The 25,301-nt window shown below is 44.5% G+C and overlaps 1 protein-coding gene across 3 annotated transcripts in view; it reads left to right on the plus strand.

The window, feature by feature from the left end:
- Positions 1-25,258, plus strand: part of ZNF592 (zinc finger protein 592) — a 40,076-nt gene extending 14,818 nt beyond the window's left edge. For 2 of the 3 annotated variants that reach the window (XM_064722060.1, XM_064722058.1), the window contains exons 3-9: positions 5,757-5,935; positions 12,880-13,056; positions 13,825-13,984; positions 16,537-16,815; positions 17,879-17,991; positions 22,209-22,377; positions 23,558-25,258. In XM_064722060.1, coding sequence (XP_064578130.1) covers positions 5,757-5,935; positions 12,880-13,056; positions 13,825-13,984; positions 16,537-16,815; positions 17,879-17,991; positions 22,209-22,377; positions 23,558-24,070 — 1,590 coding nt within the window. In that variant the 3' untranslated portion in view covers positions 24,071-25,258. The remainder of the gene's footprint in view (positions 1-5,756; positions 5,936-12,879; positions 13,057-13,824; positions 13,985-16,536; positions 16,816-17,878; positions 17,992-22,208; positions 22,378-23,557) is intronic. The other variant, XM_064722059.1, reaches the window with a different exon arrangement.
- The last annotated feature ends 43 nt before the right edge of the window (positions 25,259-25,301 follow it).

A 25,301-nucleotide genomic window follows, 5' to 3' on the forward strand; every position in this document is an offset into this window, starting at 1 on the left:
GTTGGATGATTGAGATGTTGTGTGGGAGCTGGTCTTGGTGCAGGTGTGAGGAGGACTCTGGATTTGGGAGTGTTGAAGAGTCAGGGAGGTTCAAGGATACAAATACAAAAGGTCGATGGGAGGAGGAGGAGGAGGGATGCAGCAATGAGGCTGAGGATGAATTGATGTGAGGTGGGAGTGAGCTGAAGGTCAGGCAGGCTCCCTCTGTGGCTGACAAAATAGGCAGCCATAATCTAAGGAAATAGCAATTGCTGTTGTGCTTGGATATGGCTAATTAGAATAAAATCTCCAAATTAGGGTTCTAGGTTTTTCTTCAAATGAATAATCTTGAGTTTCTGTTGAAGGGGTGCTTTTCATCCCTGAATTGAACATGTTAATGCAATGATGTGTGTTCATTTAGAGAGAGCCTTGGCAGGAGTTCAGTTCAGTTATCACAGCAACAGCAGGTTCAGTTCTCTGCCTGCTGCTTCTCCTCAGGCTGGTAAAATGCTGTGTGGCACTGCTGTCACCTGGATGGTTGGAATAAGTCCAAAATAGCCCTCCAAGCATCTGGAGCCTGCCTGTAGTGTGTGTGACCCACAACCAGTGATCCCAGAGGGCTGTGGGCAGGGGAGCAGAGGGGGCAGAGGTGCCAGCTGTGCCCCCAGAGGCAGCACATGGCACCCCTGCAGTGCCACCCTGCTGAGGGACACAGGGGCTGGCACTGATCCCAGCCAGGCAGGCAGGGAGAGCTGCTGAGAAGTTAAAGGTTAACTTCAACTAGTAATTGATCACTGGTTTTTTTTATTTTTAATAGCAAGAGGATCCTGCTGCTCTCTGTGATCCCTTGGCTGCCCCAAAGCAGAAAAATTACAGCTTGCAAAATGGTGAATTTGGGAAGAACTGGGCTTTAGGGCACCACTGGTAGGGGATTTTTGATTTGAATATATTAGGGGTAAGCATTTTTTGAAACATTACCAGTCTGCAAATACAGTTTCTGTTCCCCTATGACTGTTTGAGTCTTTAGTATTTTTTTTAAGAGATATTTGGCTTGTGAATCTTTTTCCTAGCCCTGGTTCCGTGCCATAGGGCTGCTGCCCAGGTGTTTTTAACTGAAGCTCCATGATGATCATGTCAAGGTGGATCCTTGTAATCTGGGGGCAGCTCTTAAGTGGATGTGGACTCCATGACCATCACTTAACTCTGGAACTGCAGAGACTAAAACTGCTGGAATGTTTCTTTGCTCGTGCCAATTCCCTTTCCACAGGCACTGTCTGGGGTAAAACTCTGTGTTGCTATAAATGCCCTAATTTGCAAACACCTCTGTGGCCACAGGGTTGGGTTTAACAGACAAACTTTTTTTGAGTAGTGTATGTTTTTTTTCAATCTGCACTGTATCTCAGTGAATATTTAATTTTTTTCCCCTTTTGAAGAAGCTAATAAGTAAAAATGGGAATCAGCTCAAGTATTCCAAAATGGCTGAGCTTCTGAACATTTGTCTGTGTGTGAATGTGACTTGTGGAAGAAAAACCCGAATGAAATGTGGCAGGCAAACCAGAATTAAAGAAAATTTGTAATAAATAACTCTTGATTAAAGCGTAGGCTATGGGAGTATGAAAAACACAGACATTACACAACTGAATCCTGTCCTGGTAACATGTTTTAGAAATAACTGACTAATGAATGTCTCAAATTGCTGCCAGACTTCTTTGAAAAGTCATGGAAAACTAGGAGAGAGATAAAAATGTGACATCTGGAAGCAAGTAATAATTTCTCATACGAAGCAGAGGAGTTGCAGAAGGAGGAAGCCGTCTGTGTCCCAGAGTGGGAGTCTGGTGGGGAGCCCAGCATGGCTGCACCCTGGCTCCTGCTGCACAAGGGGTGAGCAGAACCTGCTGTGATCCTCCAGGCAGGGTGGCTGCTCTCCTCTATCTGCAGCTGGTGAGAAAAGCATAAGTGTGAGCAGGAAGACACCATTATGGTTTTTTTTCCTCTTACTGGAACCTTCCTCAGCTCTAATGTGTTCCTTGCTTGGTTCCTTCCTACTCATTTGTGTGTAGGGCTGAGGGTAATGAAATGAACCAAGACACATGGCTGTGTCCTTTTGCAGCCAGTCCTTGTGCTCAGCCCTTATCTATAACATGCTGAGTGACTGGATTATGATCATCAATCTTTGCTCTTTAACTTTCCCAGATATTTGGAGGTTATTTTGAAGAGCCAAAATGCCAGCAGAACTTCCTGGGGACCTTGCTCTGTCTTTTCTTCTAACCACTGAATTATCCAAGCAAACTCCTTCTCTTATGTGGTGGTACCTCCTCAAAATCCTGTAGTGAAGGATGTTGCAAAGCTGTTTGGAAAATCCAGGTAGCCTGATGGTCCATTGCAGCTCAGATCTTCCTTACCCATGTGTTTGTTGACTCCTCTGGAGAGCCTGGATTGTTCCCTGGGGCCAGAAGGGAGAAGCTGCATTGACTTTTCCCAAGTTGAGAAGTAATGCTGCTTGAGGATGAGATTTTCCTTATTCTTACTCATTTATCTCTCTTCTTTGTCTGTTTACTGCCCAATATCTTGGCTCTTCACAAGACAATGTGAATTTGGAGGCTTGGGCTGGTTTTTGTCCCTCCTGTGGTGTGTGGTGTCAGTGTGGGAATCCTTTTAGCTCCTTCAGTGGTGCCTGCAGGAGCAATGAATTAATTAATTTAGCTTTATCCTCACTGAGTCTTGCTTTTTATTGCTGTATCATGTGTCCACACTTTCTGGCGGGCTTTTGCCAGTCCTGAAGTAGATAACCACAATTTTGGTCCCCAAGCTTTCCTGGCCTGTGTTGGTATGATTTTGGTCCCTGGGAGCCTTTCACATAATGCAGGAGGTGACAGGAGCTGGCTGCTCCTCTGACATCCCCAGGAGCAGTGCCCAGGCATGGAGCTCATCAAATCCTCCGTGGGTTTGGCATATTTTAGATCCAGCACAAGAGCACACAGGCTGGTGAAAATTCAAAATGCTGATTGATTCTGGGAGCAGTGGGTATGACACGCAGGGGAGGAAGAGGTGAGCCTCAAACTGACTTAAAATCAAAACTAAATTGGCTTTGACAAGGCAGGATCTGGAGAGAGTGTTTCTCACCGAGTTACTGGGGCAAAGGTGCTTTCAGCTTGTGCTTGTGGTGCCTCTGCCTTACATAATAGTTGAGATCACAGCAAGAAGTCCCATTTTGACAATGCCAGGGAGATAAATTCTCCATTCTCAAGCTAGTTAGAAAAAAATATCTTAAAAAAATCTTAAAAATATCTTAAAAAAACCACAAAACCACAAAAAAAATCTTAAAATATACACAAAAATATCTTAAAAATATCTTAAAATATCTTAAAAAAACACAATAAAACTGATTTTACTTATTACTTACTGGTCTTATTTACTATGAATTTACTGCTTATTACTTACTTTTGTAGCTCTTACTTGGGGATTTGAGAGTGCATTGGAGAATTAAAGGTCCCGCTCAGCTCCTTGCAGAGAGATCCTGGGGGATTTTCTGTTTCTCATTTTCTCATTCCCATGGCCCATTTGCACTGGTTTTGTTTGCTGAAATTAGGAGACTTCTGCAGCATTTGAAATGCTCTTGAGCTTCCTTTAATTGCCCATGGGTGTGTACATGACAATCCTACCATGTGGTTTTTCCACTAATTTCTCTCCTTCCTGGAGAAACAGTTTCTCCTCTAAACTTGAGTTGTGTTATATCTGAAGCTTTCCAGGTATTTGGCAATTTTTGCAGTTTTTACTTTTGAGTGCCTAATTTTTTATTCCCTTCCACCCTGTGAACCTTTCAGGTTTGTCACAGCTTTGCATTTTATTGTAAGTGATGCTTTCTCATACCTGCAGGGGTTTTGACATTTCCCTGGTGGGTGTTATGTAGTGGAGCATCACAGAGGTGCTGCGTGAAATAGCAATGATACAGAAAAGGGAGTTGGCCATTGATTTTATTCTATTTTTTTGGTCAGATTTAGGGGCTTCTGTCTCATGTTTCTACTCTGCCTGCCAGCAGTGAAGTCCATGGAAATGATTTAGTTAAATTACTTGATTTGATAATCCATAATTAGCTGCATGCTGCTGTTTATTCTTAAGTTAGAGGAGTGATTTTGCATGGGATGATAAATAAGTGTTGGGAGACAGTTTTTGCTCCTGGAGGGCTCAGAGTGGGCTGGGATCTGCTCCAGCTCTACTCCTGCTCAGGCATCCACAGTAATTTCCTTCCTGCAGAGGAGGAGTAGCTGCTCCTGGGCTTTGCAGGAGTACAGAGACACCTGTGAAAGGGAGCAGAGGTTTGACAGCTGTTGAAAATGGGGCGATACATCCACATAAAAACTCTGCATGGCAAATAAATGACGCTTCTGCAAAGAGGTTTTGATAGCAAGCATGTGTGCAAAAATGGATTTCATTAAGGATGAAACAGGGAGAGAAAGAGGCTTTGTATTATTTCTGGTCATCAGGAAGTTTCTGTAAGGGAAACCTAGTTTGTGGTCTTGGAAAGTTGAAATTTCATCTGATACAAAGAAATTTTGCAAGAGACACAGCAGTTGTTTTGGTGGGGAAGGTGCACATGAGGACTGCACTGCCTTCAGCAGCAGGGGCTTGGAGTCAGGCTGTAATTTTCCTCCTTTTTGTGAGCTTTTGGTGTGGGGTGAACTCTTGTTGAGAAGAGTGCTCTCCTTCTCAAGTCAGGAAATGAAAGTGCTGAGCGTTCAGAATATCGTGAGAGCTGAGAGGTGAAAGAGTTTGCTTTCCTTTTTTATGGGGAAAAAAGGAAATAAACAATAAAAGAATAAAATAAAAGAATAAATAATAAAATAAAGAATAAACAATAAAAAGTGTGGTTTAAAAATAGAATGGTTAACTGTGGTTATAGAGCTTTGTGCAGTTGGTGCTGCTCATGAGAGCTAAGAGGTGAAAGAGTTTGCTTTCCTTTTTTATGGGGAAAAAAGGAAATAAACAATAAAAGATAAAGAATAAAATAAAAGAATAAAGAATAAAATAAAGAATAAACAATAAAAAGTGTGGTTTAAAAATGGAATGGTTAACTGTGGAAGAATTTGGGAAAAGATGATAGGAGACTGGTTAAAGAGCTTTGTGCAGTTGGTGCTGCTCATGAGAGCTAAGAGGTGAAAGAGTTTGCTTTCCTTTTTTATGGGGAAAAAAGGAAATAAACAATAAAAAATGTGGTTTAAATATGGAATGGTTAACTGTGGAAGAATTTGGGAAAAGATGATAGGAGACTGGTTATAGAGCTTTGTGCAGTTGGTGCTGCTCATGAGAGCTAAGAGGTGAAAGAGTTTGCTTTCCTTTTCTGTAGGGAAAAAAAGGAAATAATTAAAGATAAATAATAAAATTAAAATAAAGAATAAACAATAAAAGATGTGGTTTAAATATGGAATGGTTAACTGGAAGAAGTTGGGAAAAGATGATAGGAGACTGGTTATAGAGCTTTGTGCAGTTGGTGCTGCTCATGAGAGCTAAGAGGTGAAAGAGTTTGCTTTTTGCTTTCCTTTTTTATGGGGAAAAAAAAGGAAATAAACAATAAAAATGTGGTTTAAATATGGAATGGATAACTGTGGAAGATGTTGGGAAAAGATGATAGATTAGTTAAAGACTTTGTGGAGTTGATGCTGCTGCTAGTGCAGTATGCCTGTTCTTCCTTCAAACCTGGAAGTTTTCTAGGGTGAATTTGGGGAGAAAAGAAACCCCAAGTAGAAAATAACTCCCAAATGTAACCTTTGTTCCCTCAGACGTGCCAAGTGTGCCAGATGATGCTGCCCAACCAGTGCAGTTTCTGTGCCCACCAGAGGATCCACGCTCACAAGTCGCCGTACTGCTGCCCCGAGTGCGGCGCCGTGTGCCGCTCCGCCTACTTCCAGACGCACGTCAAGGAGAACTGCCTGCACTACTCCCGCAAGGTTGGCTTCAGGTGGGTGCTCCAGGCTCCCTGCCAGCTGGCATTTACACCTCTGGCTGCCCTGCATTGCCCAAGCCCCTGCCCAGGGGGGCTCAGATGTCCGGTTTTCGGCTGTTTGAAGGGCCTGGAAAGGCCCGGAGTGGCCTTGGGGCAGCCCGCGTATCAAAGGACGAGAAGAGGCTTCAGTTCTTCTTTCGGTTTTTATGTTTATTAATTGTTTATCTAAAAGATTTTCTTTCGGCCCAACAGCGCTCTGCTCAGCAGCCAGCCATGAGCACACTCCCTCCCTCCGGACAGTCACCTATCTTTATACCCATTGTTATGTGTACAATATTTATCATTTTTCCCCAATACCATTTATTCTTATTGCCCGGTGCACTTTTAGTAATGACCAATCCCAAAGTGCCACCATCACCAAAGAAGATGGAGGAGAAGAAGAAGAAGAAGGAGGACAGGACACGCCCCAATTCCTCCATCTTACTTCTCTAAACCCCCCTGTACAGAAATCCTAAACCCTGTGTTTCACTCTCTAACTAACTAATCCCTTCACCATTCACCCCGGTGAAATCCTCCTATCCTCATACAGGTGTCGTCTCCCGTGTAGGATCAAAGTCCAGCCACCAGACACTGCTGGAACATTCCAGGACTCCCGAGCCCCCCAAGGGTGGTCTCGGTGACTCGGCACCTCAGTCCTGAGGTGCTGAGATCCCACACTCAGACACCCTGGCACAGAGCCCAAGGCACGTGTGATTTGGATTATGTGATGTGCATGTGTGTGCCCCCCATGACATAATACACTTGACCTAGTGGTTGGAAGTTTTAACATCTGCTGGATTCCAGCTGCAGGAAGACAAGGTTCAGAGGATGCCACCTTGGAATTACCCGGGCTTGCAAATCACTGCACAGACCATTGATCCCAAAACCCTAGCAGATCTCCATTCCTTGTGGGGGTCTTTGACCTGGGTCAGGCCTTGGCTGGGCCTCACCAACGAGCACCTAGCTCCCCTTCTCAATTTACAGAAGGGAGAGAGAGAGCTAGCCTCTCCCAGGGAACTGGCCCCAGAGGCAAAAACCGCCCTCCAAAAAGTGCAGAAGGGATTCCTGCCCATGCCCGATCCCCACAAATTAAAAACAAACCTTTAGGGAGGCTTTTGGGATGTGAATGGTCTGGATTGTCTGCTGCAATATGGCTTAAAACCTTACACCACGTTTTGGCAGTGAATTCCTCTCAATGTTTAATGTTGTTAAAAGGTTTGGTGTTGGAACATGGGATAAAGAAGAAGTGTATGCAGTATGGTGCAGGGGAGGAGCCCAACAGCTCTAACTTTTGGGGCTCCTGAGCAGCTCTGGGTAGCTTTGGCAGCCACTCTTCTGTGGGGTTTTTAATCATTACAGCTCGCTGGTGATGGATATTGTGTGGTTGTGTGTGATTTGGTTTGGAATTTGGGTGAAGTCTAGGTGTATCTAACTTGTCTGTGAGCTCTCCAGCTTGCAGTGGAATCCCTACCAGGCAGGTACTCATTGGGTCTTCTGCTGCTGCTACCCATGGAAGGAACAGGGATACAGCAGCTCTTTTGGGCTTGGCCCAATGGAAGATTTCTGCATCACAGTTTGGGTCCAAATTGTCAACACTTCTCTTTTGAATTTGGCTGACTGAATTGTTCTTTTGAGTCCACTCACCAGTCATGGTTTGGTGTCAACAATTATGACCCATGGAAAAAATTATTAGCCTTACATGAGGATCTGCAAGCCACGAAAGTCTAAGCAGAATAATAGTTTGTCACAGGGTGAAAAATAGATTTTTTTTTTGGTTTTTAGAATGGGGGTTCAGGAGGCAAGATGGAGGAATCTGAGTGTGTCCAGCCTTTCTCCTTCTTCTTCTTGGCCTCCATCTTCTGCTGTGCTGGCACTTTTGGATTGGTTTAGAGTAGAAGCTCACTGTCTAACACAGGTGATAGGTATTGGGAGGTTATGGTAAATAATGCACACGTAGTTTTTAGTATAAAAGATAACACCACCTCTGAGGGTGGTCAGTGTGCCTCTGTCTGACCTGCTGAGCAGACCTAGGCAGGCCAGAGAAAGAATTTTATAGATAAGAAACAATAAACAACCTTGAGAACGAGAATAGAAGAGTCCTGACTCCTTCTTCAACCACCAGACTGGGAAAAGAGACTTTCTGACACATCTTGGGGTCACTGTGAGCAGCAGAATGCTGAGACCTGTCCTGGCTGTGCTCCCTCCCAGTTGGTTTTACAGCTCCCTGAAGGGAGGCTGCAGACAGGTGGGGTTGGTCTCTCCCACCTGGCAGCACTGACAGAACCAGAGGACACAGTCTCCAGCTACATCAGTGAAGGTACAGGTTGGATATCAGGAAGAAATTTTTCACTGCAAGAATAAAGTGCTGGAATGCTCTTCCCAGGGAGGTGGTAGAATCACCATCTCTGGGTGTGTTTAAAAACAGACTGGCCATGGCACTGGGTGCTGTGGTCTAGGTGAAGTGTAGGGCATGGGTTGGACTCTATGATGTTAGAGGTCTCTTCCAACCTCATTTTTCTGTGATTCTGTTTTGTGTCTTCTCACAGAGCAGGAAACAAAAAAAACACAGCCCTTGACTTAGGATAAACCTAACTTAGCAAAAAGCAAAACATCAGTGTGTTATCAATGTTATTCACATTCTGAATCCAAAACACAGCACTGCAGCAGCTACTGAGAGGACATTAACTGTTCCATCTGAAACTAGGACATCCATCCTAGCTAGGATTTACACCTCTGCAGTCTGGGTGTGCTTGTGGGGTTGTGGCTGTGCCTGCCCTGGCTGTGCTCTCTCCTGATTTGTTTTGTTTCTTTTTTCACTGGCAGAGCAGGAGACACACGCACAAAAAAAAGGTCCTTGATTTAGGATAAACATAACTTAGCAAAAAGCAAAACATCAGTGTGTTATCAATGTTATTCTCATTCTGAATCCAAAACACAGCACTGGAGCAGCTACTGAGAAGAAATTAACTCTGTTCCCTCTGAAACTAGGACATGCATCCCTGGAAGTGCTCAAGGCCAGGCTGAACAGGGCTTGGAGCCACCTGGTGTCATGGAAGGTGTCCCTGCCCAGGGCAGGGAGTGGATGGGATGAGTTTAGAAGTCCCTTTTAACCCAAAACATTGTGACTGTGAACTGTGTCTTACTTACAGCAGAACTGAAAGTGGATGTAGCTGGAGCTTGGCATGGTTTTCTGCATGACAGGACACATTTGAAATGGGAAATGATTACTAACTGGATTTAAGGGAGGTTTCTGAGAGCAGACATTATTTTGTGGTGTCTTTGAGCTGAAAAGCTCTTGTATTGAATTCATGTTGCAGCTGGATGTCTCAGGATTGATACTTACAGCAAAAAAGATTGCAGATCTTAATCCTGTAAATCTCCTTAAGGCTTGAATTTATATTTATGTCAGTTGTAATGGGCTGAGGATGTATGCCTTTATGAGAAGGGCACAGATTATTTCCTTCTATGCCCCTGCAAATGTCCAAACATTTCTCATGAGCTGAGACAGGTGGAGAAGGCTCCCAAGGTTCTGGATGTGGTACAATCTTTTCTCCAAGTCAACTGCTTGCTCTAATAAGATGTTACTTTTCCCTATGAGCCTTCTCTCCTTTTCATGTTTAGATCACCTGAGCTGCAGCACAGCCCTTAACACATGATGGTTTGCTTGGGAGACTGGCTGATCTTTTGAGTTTCATTAAAGTTCTGGTTTTCTCTTGGTTGCCATTAAATACTCTGAGAATTCAAACAAGCAGGGCAATTTCTGCTCTTGGAGATGTTCTTTTAAGATGTCTGCAACTTCAGGAAGCTCTGCTGTGTGGTTTGGTCTGAATCACACTGAGGTTTTCAAGGGCTTTTTCTTTCAACTGTGAAGACAAGAGGCACATAACAAACTAATTTTGAGTTTAATTATATACAGATAAGGTTTTTTAATGTGGGATCTGATTTGAGGAGACCCAGCCCACAACAAAGAATTAATTCCATCACATATTAAATGGCTGTGACACTGGGGCTATTTGAAAATGAGTTAATCTGGGGAGGAGGAAAGCTGGAGCAAAAAATGTTTTCCCTGAGATGGAAAAAGGGGTATGGAGGAGATGTCAGAAAATTAACTTGGGTTTGGTGCAGTTCTTGGGACTTCAGTGGTACCTGAGAATCCAGCAAGGAGAGCTTCCATCTTTCTAGAGATGTCTTGAGCAGATACCTGCTCTCTGTTCCAGGGACATTAATGAAACTGTAAATGAAGGCAAAGCTCACAAATTATACTTTAAGATTTTTTAGCTTTACCCAACTTCTCTAAAAGCTGAATTTCTTTAACTTCTCCTCTAATTCACATCTACTGAAGCTCATTTCTGAAAGCTGAGTCCACCAGACAGGTCAATGTGTGCCATCCTTGTTATCCTGCCTGTCTCTGCTGCAGGGCTGATGTCACTGACATTGTTGAAAACAGAAGAGATAAATTCTGGTTGCAGAACCATATCTAGATAATCTGTGGCATCTGCCCTGTAGTCACAGAGTGACTTAATTCTTTTCTTTCACCTTTCTTACTTGCAGAGCTGAAAAGCTGAGGAATTCTTTAAATCCCTCCTGGGATCAGCTTGACTTTAGCTGCTTCTCTTTATGTCCCTATTTTTCTTGAATTTCTGGAGCACAGGTTTGGCTTTGTGATAAGTCCTTATTCTGTCTCCTTTTCTGCTCATAACCCTATGCTTTCAATTACATTTGGGCTATGGTTGTTTTATTTGGAGTTGAGTCAGGGCTAGTGATTGCACTGAAAATGAGAATGGTCTTCTACAGTTAAAAATGAAACTTTACAAGATTGTCCTTAATGCTCCTTTCTTCTTGGCTCCAGTGTCACTTTCCCCATTTTTTTCCAAGCTCCTTCCAGGTGTCCCCACTAATTTGGGACTCATTTTTCTGCTTGGTGCCATTTGGAGAATTGAGGGGCTGGAAGGTGATGGCATAAGAAGCGTTCTGAGGGTTAAGACAACATCTTGTAGCTGTTATCTCCTCTCACAGGATGCTTTCCAAGACTTCCAGCCAACCCTCCCTGCCCTGAGGGATCCAGCAGCACTGGGGATGATAGCAGGATTTGCAATTTGCAGGAATTACATGGCAAGCCCCTTGACATCCTCCATCCACTTTGTTCAGCTAATTAGTTTATGAGACCTTGTCCTTCTGGCACTGGGATTCTTAATTACAACGTGGCTGTTGTTTAGACTTCCATTTAGTGTAAATTAAATTAACCTGTGATCCTTTGACCCTGAGTTACTTGTTTCATTCCTTATTCTTAATGAAGTACTTCCCAAAATCAAGCATCAGGCAGAACCATCTCTTTTTAATTCAGGGAGTATTTGTGGAAAAAGCCCCTTGGATATTCCTTATGGCCAGGATTGGTATTTGTTCTTCCATTTATACTTTGGGAATTCATTCTTCCATAATAACCTGGTTCCTGGCGTTACTGTGTTAGAAAGTCTCTCTCCCCCTCTCATATGTTGAGGATCAGGCTTGAAGGCAGAACTACCCCAGCAGAATGTTTTCATGCTTCCCCAAAGGTCACACCAGCTTCTGTCACTGCTTCCCTCTTGAAATTTAAGAAAACAGCAATTCTGTGTTTTCTTAAAAGTGTGGGGGAGAGGGTTTGGCTCCTTCAGGCTGGCTTCTGCCTAATGATCTTTTGAAGTGCAACTTCAAAGCCTGGGCTTGTTTCCTAAACGCTGCTGGGAGGCTGGTTTGGAGGGAAGGATATTCCAGCAGCTTGTTTGTTTATGATAGGGGCTTGGAGCTGTGCCAGGGCACGATAGCTGGGGTCCATCTGTGCCAGCAGCACTGAGCACACTCCCCCAGCAGCGCTGTGGGCAGACACAGCCTCAGGGGAAGGAGGGAAAGGGAGGGAAAACCCGTTCATGAGGTGAGGAGGTCATCCCTTGTGCATCTCTCACATCCCACCTGTGCAGGGTTGGCCCTTGCATTGCCAGGCTGGGCTCCCCTGCTCTAACAGCTGGACATGCAGTGCTGGCTTAAGCAGGGTTCCACTGGTGTCATTCTGATGGAATATCCTTGGGAGAGGCTGTTCTGGTGCCACATCAGCAGAGGGGCACCAAACTGTGGCTGGTGTACTGGGGACAGGTGGCTGCATCCTCACATGCCCTTCTGAGTTGGAGTGTGGCATCTCAGAGCACAGCAGGCAGATGTGGGGAGTGTCAAAGGGAAATGAAGTGAGGCTGCTGGTTGTTGCCATCTTGTGGGAATGTGAGGCAGGACCTGTCACAGGTGTGTGTGTCTGGAGGAGAGGCCAGCTGGGAACAGCAGGGTGGCCCTGCTCTCCTCTTGGCCTTCTTTTCAGCTGCTGAGAAGATCCTTTTCTGCTTCTCCCTCTCTCTTCTCTGAGCACTCAGACAGCCTTTCCAGACAAGCACTTTATAGGCAGCACCTGTATCTTAATGAGCTTTATCAGTTCCTTGGGTGTTACTATTGCTGTTGTGATTTTCTAGAGTAGCAATTGCTGAAGATTTCCAATTGGATATTCTTTCTCTTTATTTTGTACTGGGTATTTGTGCTGCTTTTTGCCACAGGGAGATCTCATCAGGTACTTTAGTCTTTCACTTGTGCCCTGTGCTGGAATTGGCTTTCACAGGTACAGGGCTGGCATTCTGTTCAACCACATCTTCATTCTTTATTGGGTTGTTTTAGTCTCTGAAGGTTTCTTTTATAGATCTTGTTGGTAACATTTAGCTGTGAGTTCTGCCCAGAATTCCAGCATTGTATTCCTCCTTGACTCTTCCACATTAACACAGAAGAGATTGAACTGATTGTATCAAGGACCCACCACAGCCTGGTCCTCCTCCCATCTGTGCCATTCTGTGGCTGTGATGGGAGTGGTGCTGTGGCTGTAACTCAGCTCTTTGTCCTGCCTCCCCCAGGTGCATCCACTGTGGAGTTGTCTTCATGACCCTGGCCATGCTCAAAGTGCACATCCACGAGAAACACTGCGAAGTCTTCCACAAGTGTTCTTTTTGCCCCAAGGCCTTCAAGTCTGCTGACACCACCATGGCTCACGTGGCCAGCCAGCACCCAGCAGAGCCTCACAAGACTACTCAGTAAGTGTTTTTGGTTTTATCTCTTCTCCTTTGCTGGATGGATCCAGGATTCCCCCTTTCCCTCACAGGTTTTTATCTAGTTTTGTTTTTTATCCTTGTGTAAGATGAGCTGCTGCTTTGTCTGCTAGCAGGGGTCTGTTCCAAAGCAGAGCATGCCTTGGTACAAACACAGTCTCCTGGGTAGGAGGAGAGGGCTTTGGACAAGCAAGAGCTAAACATTCATAAAAGGAATTTAATTGTCACCTCTTTGTCCAGCAGGACCCTCAGTGGCACCTCTTGGTACATGTCCCCAGGGAATCTGGCACTTTATGGAAGAGGAGAGTTATCCCAGGCAGTGTTACCCCCAAAAATCACTAGAGAGAAGCCTCCTGATTTTTCCACCCTGTAGCTGTTCCCTCCAAGGCTTGAGCTAGTGCCAAAAATCTGTGCTTTAAGTGAGGAACTATGGAAAGGTGGGATTGAAAGCAGTGTGTAGCTCTGGCTGGTTTGCTTTGTGTTTGCTCCCATCTGTCTGTGCTCATACACACAGGGTTATGCATATGCATAGAAGTAAACTTATTTTTAGCAAGCTGTGGTATGTGCCTGAGGCATTTTGATGTTCTTCCCAGTTGAGTTACTGGTGCAGTTGCCCACGTGGGTGTGTGTTGACAATACATGGAGAGCACAGCCCTCCTCAGAAGTCCATCCCTTTCTGGAGTTGCTGGGATAACTTTTTACATTGTTTTCTCAAGGCTGAGAGACTGAATTTACTTCCTTTAATTGTTTAAGGGTGATCTACAAATGCTCTTGTGAGATGGTCTTTAACAAGAAGAAGCTGCTCCAGGAGCACTTCCAGCAGAACCCCAGCAAGTTGTTAGTGGGAGTGTTTAAGTGCCCACAGTGTCAGCTGGTGTATATGCAGAAGCAGCAGCTAATGCAGCATGTCAAGGTAGGTAACTCTCTCCCTTACTGGTGCAAAATCTCATTTTTTGAGTTCACAGAGAATGTACATCAACCATGTGGGGCAAGTGGTTCAAGAAGTGGAAGATTCTTGAGGAATATCTTGGTGGAAAATATAGACTGCAATGATTTACAGGATGTGGAAATGTCATAGTGGAATAGTTTGTGTTAGTTGGTCTTAATGCTGGCAGTTCCTCTCATCTAGATGCATTTTATGACAAAAATGTGTTTATACAGGTAAAGCTCTTTGATTTTAAACTCTTGTGTGTTCATAGAAGCACAGAATCACTGACTGGTTTGGGTTGGAAGGGACCTTAAAGGCCATCTCATTCTACCCCTGCAGGGACACCTTCCACTGTCCCAGCTTGCTCTGGGTGCTGTCCCTTGTGTCCTTGAACACTTCCAGGGATGGGGAGTCCCCAGCCTCCTAAAGAAAGTAATTAAATTCATATGGCAGCTTTTTCTTTGGTTGGAAGACAGGAACAATTATTCTCTGCCCACAGTGTTACTGAATTTATATAGTGAAAGCTGGATCTGCCATTTTGGGTGCTCCCCTGGAGAGCTTTGGTCCCTTTGCAGCAGCCTCAGAGGAGGTTATGTGGCATTTAACAGCCCAATTCCTGCTGCTCTGAACCACACCAGGCTGCAGGAGGGGACTGAGGGAGGCAGAAATTACTGCCCTGGAGGTACCAGCCTTACAGGTCTGATCATCCCATAAATGTAAAGGGGTCACATTTTTCTGTTATCTTACTCAGGATGTTTTTATGTTCAGTGCCCAACAACACCTCACAGAAATCATCTCAGAAGATTTTTCTGTGGCATTCTGAAGAAAGAGCTTGCCCTTTGATGAGGGAAAAATGATTTTTTTTTTAATCAGTGACTTTGTTTATACTAACACTGAGAAAGCTAGAAGATTTTTTAGCTCATTCCTGAAAGCAAAACCCATTCAAAACTCTTTCCTTGCTCTCTCCCCCATATATTTAATTTGCAAATCTGGAAGTACTTTGCATGCAGTAATGAATTACAATTTGAAGCCCTCCTGTGAAGCTGATGATTGCTAATCTTGGTGCATTATAGCTAGGAAAATAGAGTTGAGATTAAGGCTAGGACCTTCAAAGAGGTGTTCATCCCCAGTGCTAAAAAACTGGGGCTGAGATATTTCCCTTGTGGTTCATTGTCAGATGCCAGCCCAGGCACCTGCCTGCAGCAGTCTGTGCATCAGCACCCCGAGATCTTCACCACAAAACTTTGTCTCAACCTCTGAGGTGACTGAAGGCTTTTTGGCTGTGATTGCACTCCCTCTGAGATCACCCTCATGTGGTAGAGTTTTTAGGAGGTGCTGTCTGGTGTGTGCCTACATGCAAAATAAAGAATCCACGTGCCTCCTCATCTTCCTCAGGTTTAGAGCTTTGCAGAGCAGGAGTTACTCTGCTTCCTGGTGTTGATTCTGCAGAGAAATCATTTTTCCATGCTCCTCATTTGTGGTGTAACAGTGGAGTAATGGGCACTGAAACCCTCCAGAGATTTCCAGATGGGGAGGAAGGTGATGTGTCTGTGTTCCTGAGGAGCTGGCAGTGCTGTGGCTTCTGTGGGCATCAGCTGGGCCAGGTGCAAAGTACACACAGAATTCTCAGCTGAGCCCTTTGTTTAGAGGTTTGTTTGGTGTCTAACCCACAGAAAGATTTCCAAATGCCTGGGGCTTTCATGTGTTGAGACTTTACCCGTTATTAATTACTGTGCACAATTAAACCTCTAAATTAGCCTTTTGTGTGGATGAACTGTTGTTGTTCCTGGGGGAGTTTCTTGAGGTTTCTTTGGTATGTTGTTCTTTTACTTGCTTTTGCTTTCCCACAGCTCTTCATTTTTAGATTATTTTCCTTATGTTCAATTTTCTTTGTTAAAATAACTTTTTGGGGGACTTTTGGATTTTGGCCTGTTGAATAACCAAAGAGCCTGGAGCCATATTCCTTATAAGGCTGGTTCCTGGCTTTATGCTTGGTCTTATATGTCAGGAGCAAAGTTTTGAACCATGAAAAATGTAAATATCAATAGATGGAGTGGAATTGAAGGAAATAGACTTGGAGAAACTTAACATTTTCTCCTTCCATCCCTTGAGCAAAAATGAAGCAGCTTTGGAGCAACATTTCATTCAGAGCTTACCAAAGCTCTGTGTTTTTAGAGCTTAGCCTCTTGAAATAATGACAATTGAAATTTCTCTTCCATTACATGTTCCCTGTTTAACCAGAGTTCCCAGAGCTCATCCAAAATGCTGAACAGGCAGCAGCAAGGAGTGGCTGTTGTCATGCAGGAAACAGAAATAGAAGTTTATTTTTTTTTTTGGGAAGATCTCTTGTCAGGGAAAGCACTGCAGCAGCTTCTAGGAGAAATGGAAAACATACAGGAGCAGGACAACACACAGTTTGGCCAGTGGGGATTTAAATAATGTGTTTAAATAGTGAATGGTATTTATTTATAAATAAAGGTGTGGAATACAAATTACATGTAAATGTTACCTGCATTTCCACTATTCCTGTTACACAGGGTGTTCATGGAGTCCCCCGCAATCCTGAGGAGCTCTCAAACTTCCGGCAGAAATCTGAGAAGGCTTCGAGGAACCAGGTTCACACCTCACCAAAGGAGCTTTTGGTAGCCAATGGGACTTCCCCCTCTCCTCTGACCAGGAAAGACATGAGGGTGGAAGGACATAACCCTGAATCCAAGTCCAGGCTGAGAAGAACTGGTTGGACTTGCAAGGAATGTTCACAGTGGATCCCTGATCGGGAAACCTACGTGTCCCACATGAAGAGAAATCATGGAAGGGTAAGACTGGAATGAAATACTTGAGCTAGGGAGATGGAGAAGAACACCAGTCTCCTGCATTCCAGGCCCCTTTGCAGAGCTGTCATTACAAGAACTGCAAATCTCAATTTTTGTGTGTTTCATCCAGCTCAAGCCTTGACCTACTTTTGTCAAGCTAATCCTTGTTGCTGGCAGAACATGGGCCAAGATGCTGTGTGCAGCCAGATTTCTCAGTACTTTGGCATCAGGATTTCTTGCTTGATATCCTGAGTCACCCAGCCATGAATGGGAATCTGGATCATTGTATTTGAGTCCTTCTAGCTTGATTTGGGGAGGGCTGGGTTGTCTCACTTGATGATGCCCTCACTTCAAGAGAAGGAGATGAGGGCAGGCTGAGTGCTGGATTTTCCCATTTGAATGTCACAGAAGTAGGGAATTGGACAAATATTTCAGTTTAATACATAGATGTATTCTATGTATTTAATTAAATACATAGAATTATGTATTAAACAAGCCTAAGAAGATTTTAACTGGAATGTACATGCAGGTTATATAAAGGGCTGTAGAAAAATTTGGAGGAGGCTGGTTAAAGGACAGACTTTCTTAGGGGAATGTGGATATCATACATCCAAATGCATGATAACAGAATAGGGATAACAGAAAGGCCCATGTAATGCTGTTTAGCATTTTGCCCTTTTCTTGTTCTGAATTACAGGAGTGAGAAGGGTAAGTGGACTTGTACTTAACTGGGGTCCTGCTGCCTTCTGAGGCTGAAGGGATCTTCCACTGAGGGAATTCTGCATGGGGTCCAGTAGTGAATATATGTAATTCCTAATAAAAACATCAATAAAATCAATGCTTTAGGTAGTCCTGCTTTTATAAAATCAGTGCTGGTATTACCCAACTGTAGGGCTGAATCTAAGTGAGATCTCAAAGCCTCTGTGATCTCCATCACAGAATTACATATTATTAAGGGATTTTTTTGCACGTGAGAGGTAATATCCAGGTGAAGAGGAGGAGAATTAGAATCCAACCAGTGCCTTCCATGTCCCTGCTGCTGAGAGGTGTTTCTCTTTGCCTGCAGTCCATGAAGAGATACCCCTGTCGGCAGTGCGAGCGCTCCTTCAACGCCTCCAACAGCCTGCGCAGGCACATCCGCAACAACCACGACACAGCAAAGAAGGTCTACACCTGCTGGTACGTACCCTGTGCCCCTGGGCAGCAGCACCCTCACCCTCTGGGTCTGGCAGTTGTAGTAACTCATGTCTGCTGCTCCTGTTTGCTCCTGACTGTGAGTTACTGAAGCAAAGTGAGGAGAAGAATGTGTTAAACACAAGAGATTTAGTGGCTAAAAAACTCCTTGCTTTTAACTGCACAGTGAATGTAGAAACTTAAGGGAAGGTGGGCTATTTAATAGAAATACATATTTGGAGGTACGAAACATAACTGATATACTAAAGTAACTAACTGTTATAAATCATAGGAGGGGCTCCGGGGCTACAGCCAACCATAACTCCCAGAGAAAAGAAAATTCTCGAAACCTGGGAGGAGAGAAGGAGTGATTGACTGAGCCCAAGGAGGAAACAACTTTCACTTTATAAGAGAAACCAGGGGAGGAGCAGTTTCATTTCTATAGCAACTTAACTGACAGGGTCCTGGGAAAGGAAGAAACTATTTAATACAGAAAATGGGGGGAGCAAACTAACAAACTTAAGAACACACTACAGCAAAGGTGTGGTTTGATATCTGCAGTGTGTCCTGGTTCAGGGCAAATTTTGGAGAGAATCCCCAAAGGGGGCTCCTCTAGGAAAGCAGATTGAATTGGTCCCTCCCCGCAACTGGTCCAGGAGAAAATTATGTCCTTGGAGAAAAGTGATAAAACCTGTTTATTAAGCAATAAAACCTAAACAATAAAACCTCTTGCTGCTCCAAAAGAGATGACAAACTCAGAAACGCCCTCCCCAGGTTGCAGCTCAGCTCACTCAGGCTCTGATCAGTCCCTCAGTGCTGGAAATGTCACAGGCCAGGCCTGGCCTGATGGGCCACAGGTGCAGCTGCCAGTGCTCTGCTGGTGTTCAGTCCAGAGCAGGTTGAACAGCTCCAAAGAAAAGGAAAAAAACCACAGTCCAGGGAATTTTTTTGCCTCAGCTAGCTAAAACTAACTAAAAGCAAAGGAGAGCTCTGTCCCGCTGTCTGTCCGTCCACAGACAACACAGTCCAGGAGCAGAAATGTGGAGGAGTGAGTGCAGTGTCTGAAACAAACTGCTGCTTCTTCTCTCCCCCTTCACTCTTGGATCAAGTCTTAAAGGTGCAAAACTTACTATTCAGCATAAACAGAACAGAACTGGGGTAAAAGCATCATATAGTCAACCCAGGACAAGGTGGTAAATGAGATTAATATTTTGCATAGTTGTGAAACAGCCAATAAAATATTGGGTCAGTCTTTCACTGCTTTGTGGTTGGTGTGGTCATGCAGCACTCTTGTGCCTTCTCTTTGGGTATGTAAAATCCTAATAATGAACCAGATCTTGTCACTGCTGTGGAAGGGCAGAACTGACTGCACAGAATTAATCTTGCTGGAATTGCTTGGGAAGTCACACCTCAAAGCTGGAAAATTGATCTGGAGACTTCAGACAAATTATGGAAATCAGTGGTGAATGAAGATCATTGCTGGTCAATGTATTTTAACTGTGGATACAATCTCAGTTCAGGACAAAGCCCAGTGCTTATGAATCTACCTTTTTAACTGCTGCAGGTAGAGTTGTTTGCTGAGTGACCGTGCAAAATTCCTTCCTGTCTCATTCTGAGACATCCTTTTGAAATAGGATGAAAGCATTTGGGTAAGAAAAGAAGTTTGCAGTGATGTAGGCTGGGGAATTTTTCTAATTTATCTAAAATTTTGGTGTAATGCAAGCATTTCTGATGTGTGTCACTTCACTGCACTCAAATTGCTAAAACCTCATACCAATATCTGAAGAGTCCAAGTACATTCCCCATGTACTGTGTTTCTTTGAACTATCTAGTGAGCCACAGCAGCTTTTAGTAAATTGATACAGCACAGGCATTACCACTGGGAATACATTCCTGAGACATTTTTCCATCCAGGACTTCTAAACTTTCCTTTTCTTGTAACTGCTCTGACTTGGAACTTCTGGAGGAGATGAAATGTTGGCTCTTATTGTGTTTCATTCAGCTTTAAGTTTGTGGGCGATGGTCTTGGGTGTTCCACTCACCTGATCTGTGTAAATCTGTTTCCTCTGGGTCAGTTATTTGTAAAGTGGGATGTTTCTGGGAAGATGTTACTGGAAAGAAGGATTTGTGTGGAAATTCCTGACAGCCTAGGATATGCCAGCCTGCTGTGCATTACCTTGTTGCTTTTCAGAACAACACACAGCTGTGCATCCACTGGTTCACCCAAGGGGCAGTGGTCATGCCAGCAGAGAAAACACAGCTAGCAATCCAAGGGAATTGTGGTTGCATTTAATTCTGCAGCTTGTGCTTGCTCCTTCTCAAAATCTGTGGATGAAGTCTTAATTGGACAGTGGTTGTGCTCTCTTCATCATTGTAGGGCAGACTCACTGAAATCACAGCACTCTGCAGATGAAATCTCCTCCTTGAAATTCTCTGCCAGCATCTCCAAGAGCTGCTCCTTGTTTGGTTTGAGGTCTCTTGTTCTGTCTTCCATTTGATCCCTCTTACTTTATAAAGCACTGCTCTAAAACTCTTACCCTCCAGTCTCTGCATTCTTCCTTGGCTCTTTTCAGCACATCACATCTCCACTGCTCCTCCTTTCTTGTGGTTCTGGTGTCTCTTTTCCTTCTTCCTGTTTGGCATTTTGTATCTCACCTGTTACTCTCTTCAGGGATTTTGATGCCTTAACTTCATGTCACCCTCTTCTCCTGGGTTTCCATGTGAAACATGAATAAAATCTGTCATGGATCTGATTATTGACAATTTTTGTGACTCTTGCTTGTAGGTGACCTTCCTCTGGTTTCTAACATTCCCAGCTGTGATTTCCCCTTTTTCCCCCTGCCCTGCTTAGGTCTCTGGCTTTGGATAAATTTGTAGGGAGCAGCCAGTGATGAAGGACTTACCTGAACACCCTCCTGCCATGCTTGTCACTGGGGTCATTCAGGTTAGGCAAGCATCTTTCCCTGCTCACATGAGAAGAATTCTAAATTAGGGCAAATTGCAAAATACTGTGATGTATTGTGTATTTTCTTTCATAATTCACTTGGTTATTGTTATCTTACTCTTCTTTTCCAAGTCTTGAGTACAAAGTGTCTGAAACACTTGATTTTCAACATGTTTATTTTTGATAAATACCACTTAATAACCTCTCAGCTCTCCTCCACAAAGAAGAAAAATTCCTTCATCATTAAATATTGATTTAGCCTCTGAGCAATTCCTGTTAAAACCCAGAAGTATTCAATGAGCATGTCTGCATTTTCACATCATTTAATTTCCCTCTAGTTATACTGGAAGATCAGTAGGAATCTTCTTTTAGAAGGTATCTTTGTTATCCAGAGACACTTCAGCTCCTCTCTGTTGTCCTCTGTCTCAGATGCAATTAGGGCACTTCAGGGGACTCTGGTGTCACTTGTCCTTGTTCAGGTCTGTGTGTGATGGACTTTCACCATGTTGTGCTGGCAAGAACAGCACAAATACTCAATTTTGGCTTTCCCAATTGCTAACAGAGCCCTCTGTGCACTTCAGGGGGGTGGTTTATGTCTGCAAGGCCTGGCACTTATTGCAGGAGATCTCAGTGATCCAGGAGCCAAGGTGCAGACAGCCCTTCCCCTCACCAGCTCCTTTTTGAGATGTCACCAGCTCTGGAGCAGCTCTGCCAGGTTTGAACATGGGTTACATATAAGTGACATGTTCATGAGTGTTTCTGCCTAGATTGTTGGGACAAAAGTTGGAATTTCAACAGTTTGGTAAGAATTTTAGCTGTGTTGTGGCACAGTCTGGTGGGTGTAATGCTGGTTCTCCCTGGGTGCAGGGCTGGGTTGTGTCACACACCTCCTCAGTGTCACACGAGTCACCAGCTCTCTCTGTGTGGTTCTCTCATCTCAGAGTCCATTTTTGTTGTTCTCCCATGTGTTTTCCATCCTGATAATTTATCTTCTTTGGCATCTGTCACAGGTGCCTGATCCCCTCTAGTCCCTATATTTATTTAGCACTGAAAGAAGACATGTCCTACTGTCATTCATGAGCACTGTGGCAAACTCCAAACTGTTCTAGATTTCTCTCAATGTAATATTTTATTATTAAAACATTGCTTTGCTGTGTATTTTGGTAATCTGATGGTACATTACTCACCAGAGTCTGTCTCCAATTGCACCTCTTGGTTTGGCACAATACAAAGAGCATATCCTCTAATAAATTGTCTTCTTTCTTTTTTTATTTCCAAGGTACTGCACAGATGAAAATCAGACATTTCCTCAGCCATTCATGCTGGAGAACCACATCAGCCTCATGCACGGCATCAAAAACCCAGACTTATCCCAGATGGCCAAAGTGAAAGCTCCAGAGAGAGACAGAGCAGAAGTAACTGATCCCTATTTTCATGGAAAATTAAATGTACAATTAAATGTACTTGGCTAGTAGCTGTTCATTCGGGGTGTTACGTCGAGCTGTGGCCTCGTGCCAGTCAAACCCTCCCACCCTTGGGGCAGATCCCCTTTCCTCACTCAGTTCCATCCAGCCTGGCTCCCTCTGGCAGGGGCAGGGGCAGCAGTGTCAGTGCAGCTGAGCTGCACCAGCTCCAGGACAACATGCATTTCATCTTGCATTTCTCAAGATTTTCTCTGGCATTTTTTCAGTCTATTTTGTAATTTAAGGTTGTTTTTACCCTTGTTTTCCCCTGGTACCCCGTTCACGAGCATGGCACATTTTCCTTCTTTCTCCCTTATTTTTTCTGCTACTTACAAAAGATTTATTTTCTGTTTTAAAGTACTTGCTAGATCCATTACCTATGAGAACTGCATTTTTCTTAAGTAGGAATGTGTAATTTCGTATAGTAGCTGTAACTGTTCTACTGATTTTTGTTTTGGATTGGAGTGGAGGGTTGGCTGCTTGGGCTTCTTTGCTCCATTTATTTTAAAAATACACATTTTGCATATCACTGCAGGGGCATATTTAAGCAAGTCATCCTCAAAGGAGAAGAAGCTGCAAGATTTTAAGATAGAGAGGATGAGTTACTGAGGGATGCCATGAGGACAAAATCTGAGTGGAGGGGAGAATGTTCAGAGTTTAATCTGAGAAGTGTTGTCTGGGCTATTGACCACCCCTGTGTCCCTCAGCTGTCCCTCTTCTGTGGGCTCCTCCTTCCCACACCAAACCAGGTTTTTACCCAGAGAGGTCGTGGCTGCCCCATCCTGGAAGTGTCCAAGGCCAGGCTGGACAGGCTTGGAGCACCCTGGGACAGTGGGACATGTCCCTGCCCATGAGGGGGTGGAACTGGATGAGCTTTAAAGTCCCTTCCAACCCAAACCATTTCATGATTCCTTGATTCTAAACTATTTCCCCATCATGTTTGTGCCCTGCCAGCCTCTCCCAGCGTTCCCATCTCACATCACAGGACAGCAGCTGAAATCCTGTGCACTGGTGAGGTGTTTGGGTGTGGGGAGGGAAGGGAATGCCCCAGCAATCCTAGGCATGACTTCACCCTCAGGCATCTCCAGACTCGCGTGTGGATTTTAGCACTTACTTTTCTGTGGGTTCAAATGATGAAGTAACTTTTCAATCTTATTTTTTAAAGGCCAAATCTCCAAAGAGGATGGCACAGGATGAGCTGGGTGAGGCAGAGAGCGCTGCGGGTTCGGACGCGCCGCCAGCCAAAAAACTGCGAGCGCCTTGGAAATGCGCCAAGTGCGGCTTTGCCACGGACGTCCGGACTGAGTTCCAGGAACACATCCCTCGGCACAAGAGCGACAGCTCCACCTTCCAGTGCTTGTTCTGCGGCCTCTGCTACACCTCCCACATCTCCCTGAACAGACACCTCTTCATCGTTCATAAAGTCAAAGATGAGGAGGAGGAGGATGAGGAGGAGGAGGAGGAGGAGGAGGGGGATGAAAGGCAGAAGTTACAAATAGAGATGGGTAAGAATGGACACGAGGACTACAATGGCGAGTTGAACACTACGGCAGAAGAGGAGAACAAATACAAAGAGTGCAAAAGGGACTCAGCTCTTTGTGAGCACAGTCAGACGTGTGGAGCAGAAGGCCCCAACAGCACCTCACAGAACAATCATTCAAAGTCTCTTAAGACTTAAAAGCAAAAAAAAAAAAGCCCTTTTGGTTGATTGGGGTTTTTTTGTTGAGGGGTTTCTACTCAAAATACAGGGTGGGGATGGGGCAAATCTTTGAAATATTCTGTTGATTTCTTGAGATGGACGTTGCAACTCCTATTTGTAAGGGAAATTTAAAACAGAAAAAAACAAAACCAACCCTGCCATTGCATCCTAAGCACTAACTCTCTGCCAGCCCAGAGAGGTGAAAAGGGAAAGCAGGGCCAGAGCCCTCAGTGGGGTTTGGCCAGCTCCTGAGGATCCAGGAGCACTTTGCAGCTGCAGTTTCCTTCAGATGAGCTCTCCTCCTTTGAGTGTGCACCGCCTCAGCCTCTGCCCAGAGCCCCAGCCTCGCCTTCCCAATCTCCCTTTCTTTCTCCTTCTATTTATGGCTTCTTTTTTCTCTCCCCATCCTGCCTTTGTGTTACTCATTTTAACTCATAATTCTGGCTCAGCCGAACGCGCTTGTCAGGACCGTGCTGGCCGGTCTGGGATCCGCGTTACACGGGATGGCCTCGAGCTGGAAGTCGTGCTGGTTATTCTTTAGTTATGCCCAAATAACAACATTCTTTTCCAAAACGCAGTTTAATGAAATGTCTTGGACCTGAATCATCCTTGAAAGAGGATTTTGAGGCCCCTGTCCTCCTTGGTGAGTAGGGTGTTGAGGAGGGCCGTGCTGGCCGTGTGTCTGTGGAAGCCATCCTGGGGTGGGCATTGCCAGGCCCCTTGGCTCATCCCAGTGTGGAGCTCAGCCTGGCACCATCACCAGAAGGGGGTAAATCCGCCATCAGTGGGGTCAGCTGGAGTGAAACTATTCCAGAGCTCCCGATGTGTCAGTGCCAGGGCTCCCTGACAGCTCATTTTGAGGAGAGAGGAGCAGAGCTCAGCCCACAGAGGTGTTGGAACAGCAGGAGCCACCATCCTGCAGCCATCAGTACCTCCATAGCTCCTCTGCTGCTGTGGCTCGGCACTCCCATCCTTTAGGAGATGTTTCTTTCCATGTAGTCACATTGACTCTCTCTTTCCTCCCTCATTCCTTGTCACACCCATGCTTTGTGTAATACAATTACCTTCTATACCATTATTTTTTTTTCATTCTGTTGAGCCAGAACTCCGCTTGTTATTGTTTACTCTGACAATGTTTAAATAATTTAAGAACTATTTATCTCCTTGCTTGGGCTCCTCACCATGTGGTCTCGTGATGCTTGGATACGGA

Source organism: Zonotrichia leucophrys, chromosome 10 (assembly GCF_028769735.1).
Source record: "Zonotrichia leucophrys gambelii isolate GWCS_2022_RI chromosome 10, RI_Zleu_2.0, whole genome shotgun sequence".
NCBI lineage: Eukaryota > Metazoa > Chordata > Aves > Passeriformes > Passerellidae > Zonotrichia > Zonotrichia leucophrys.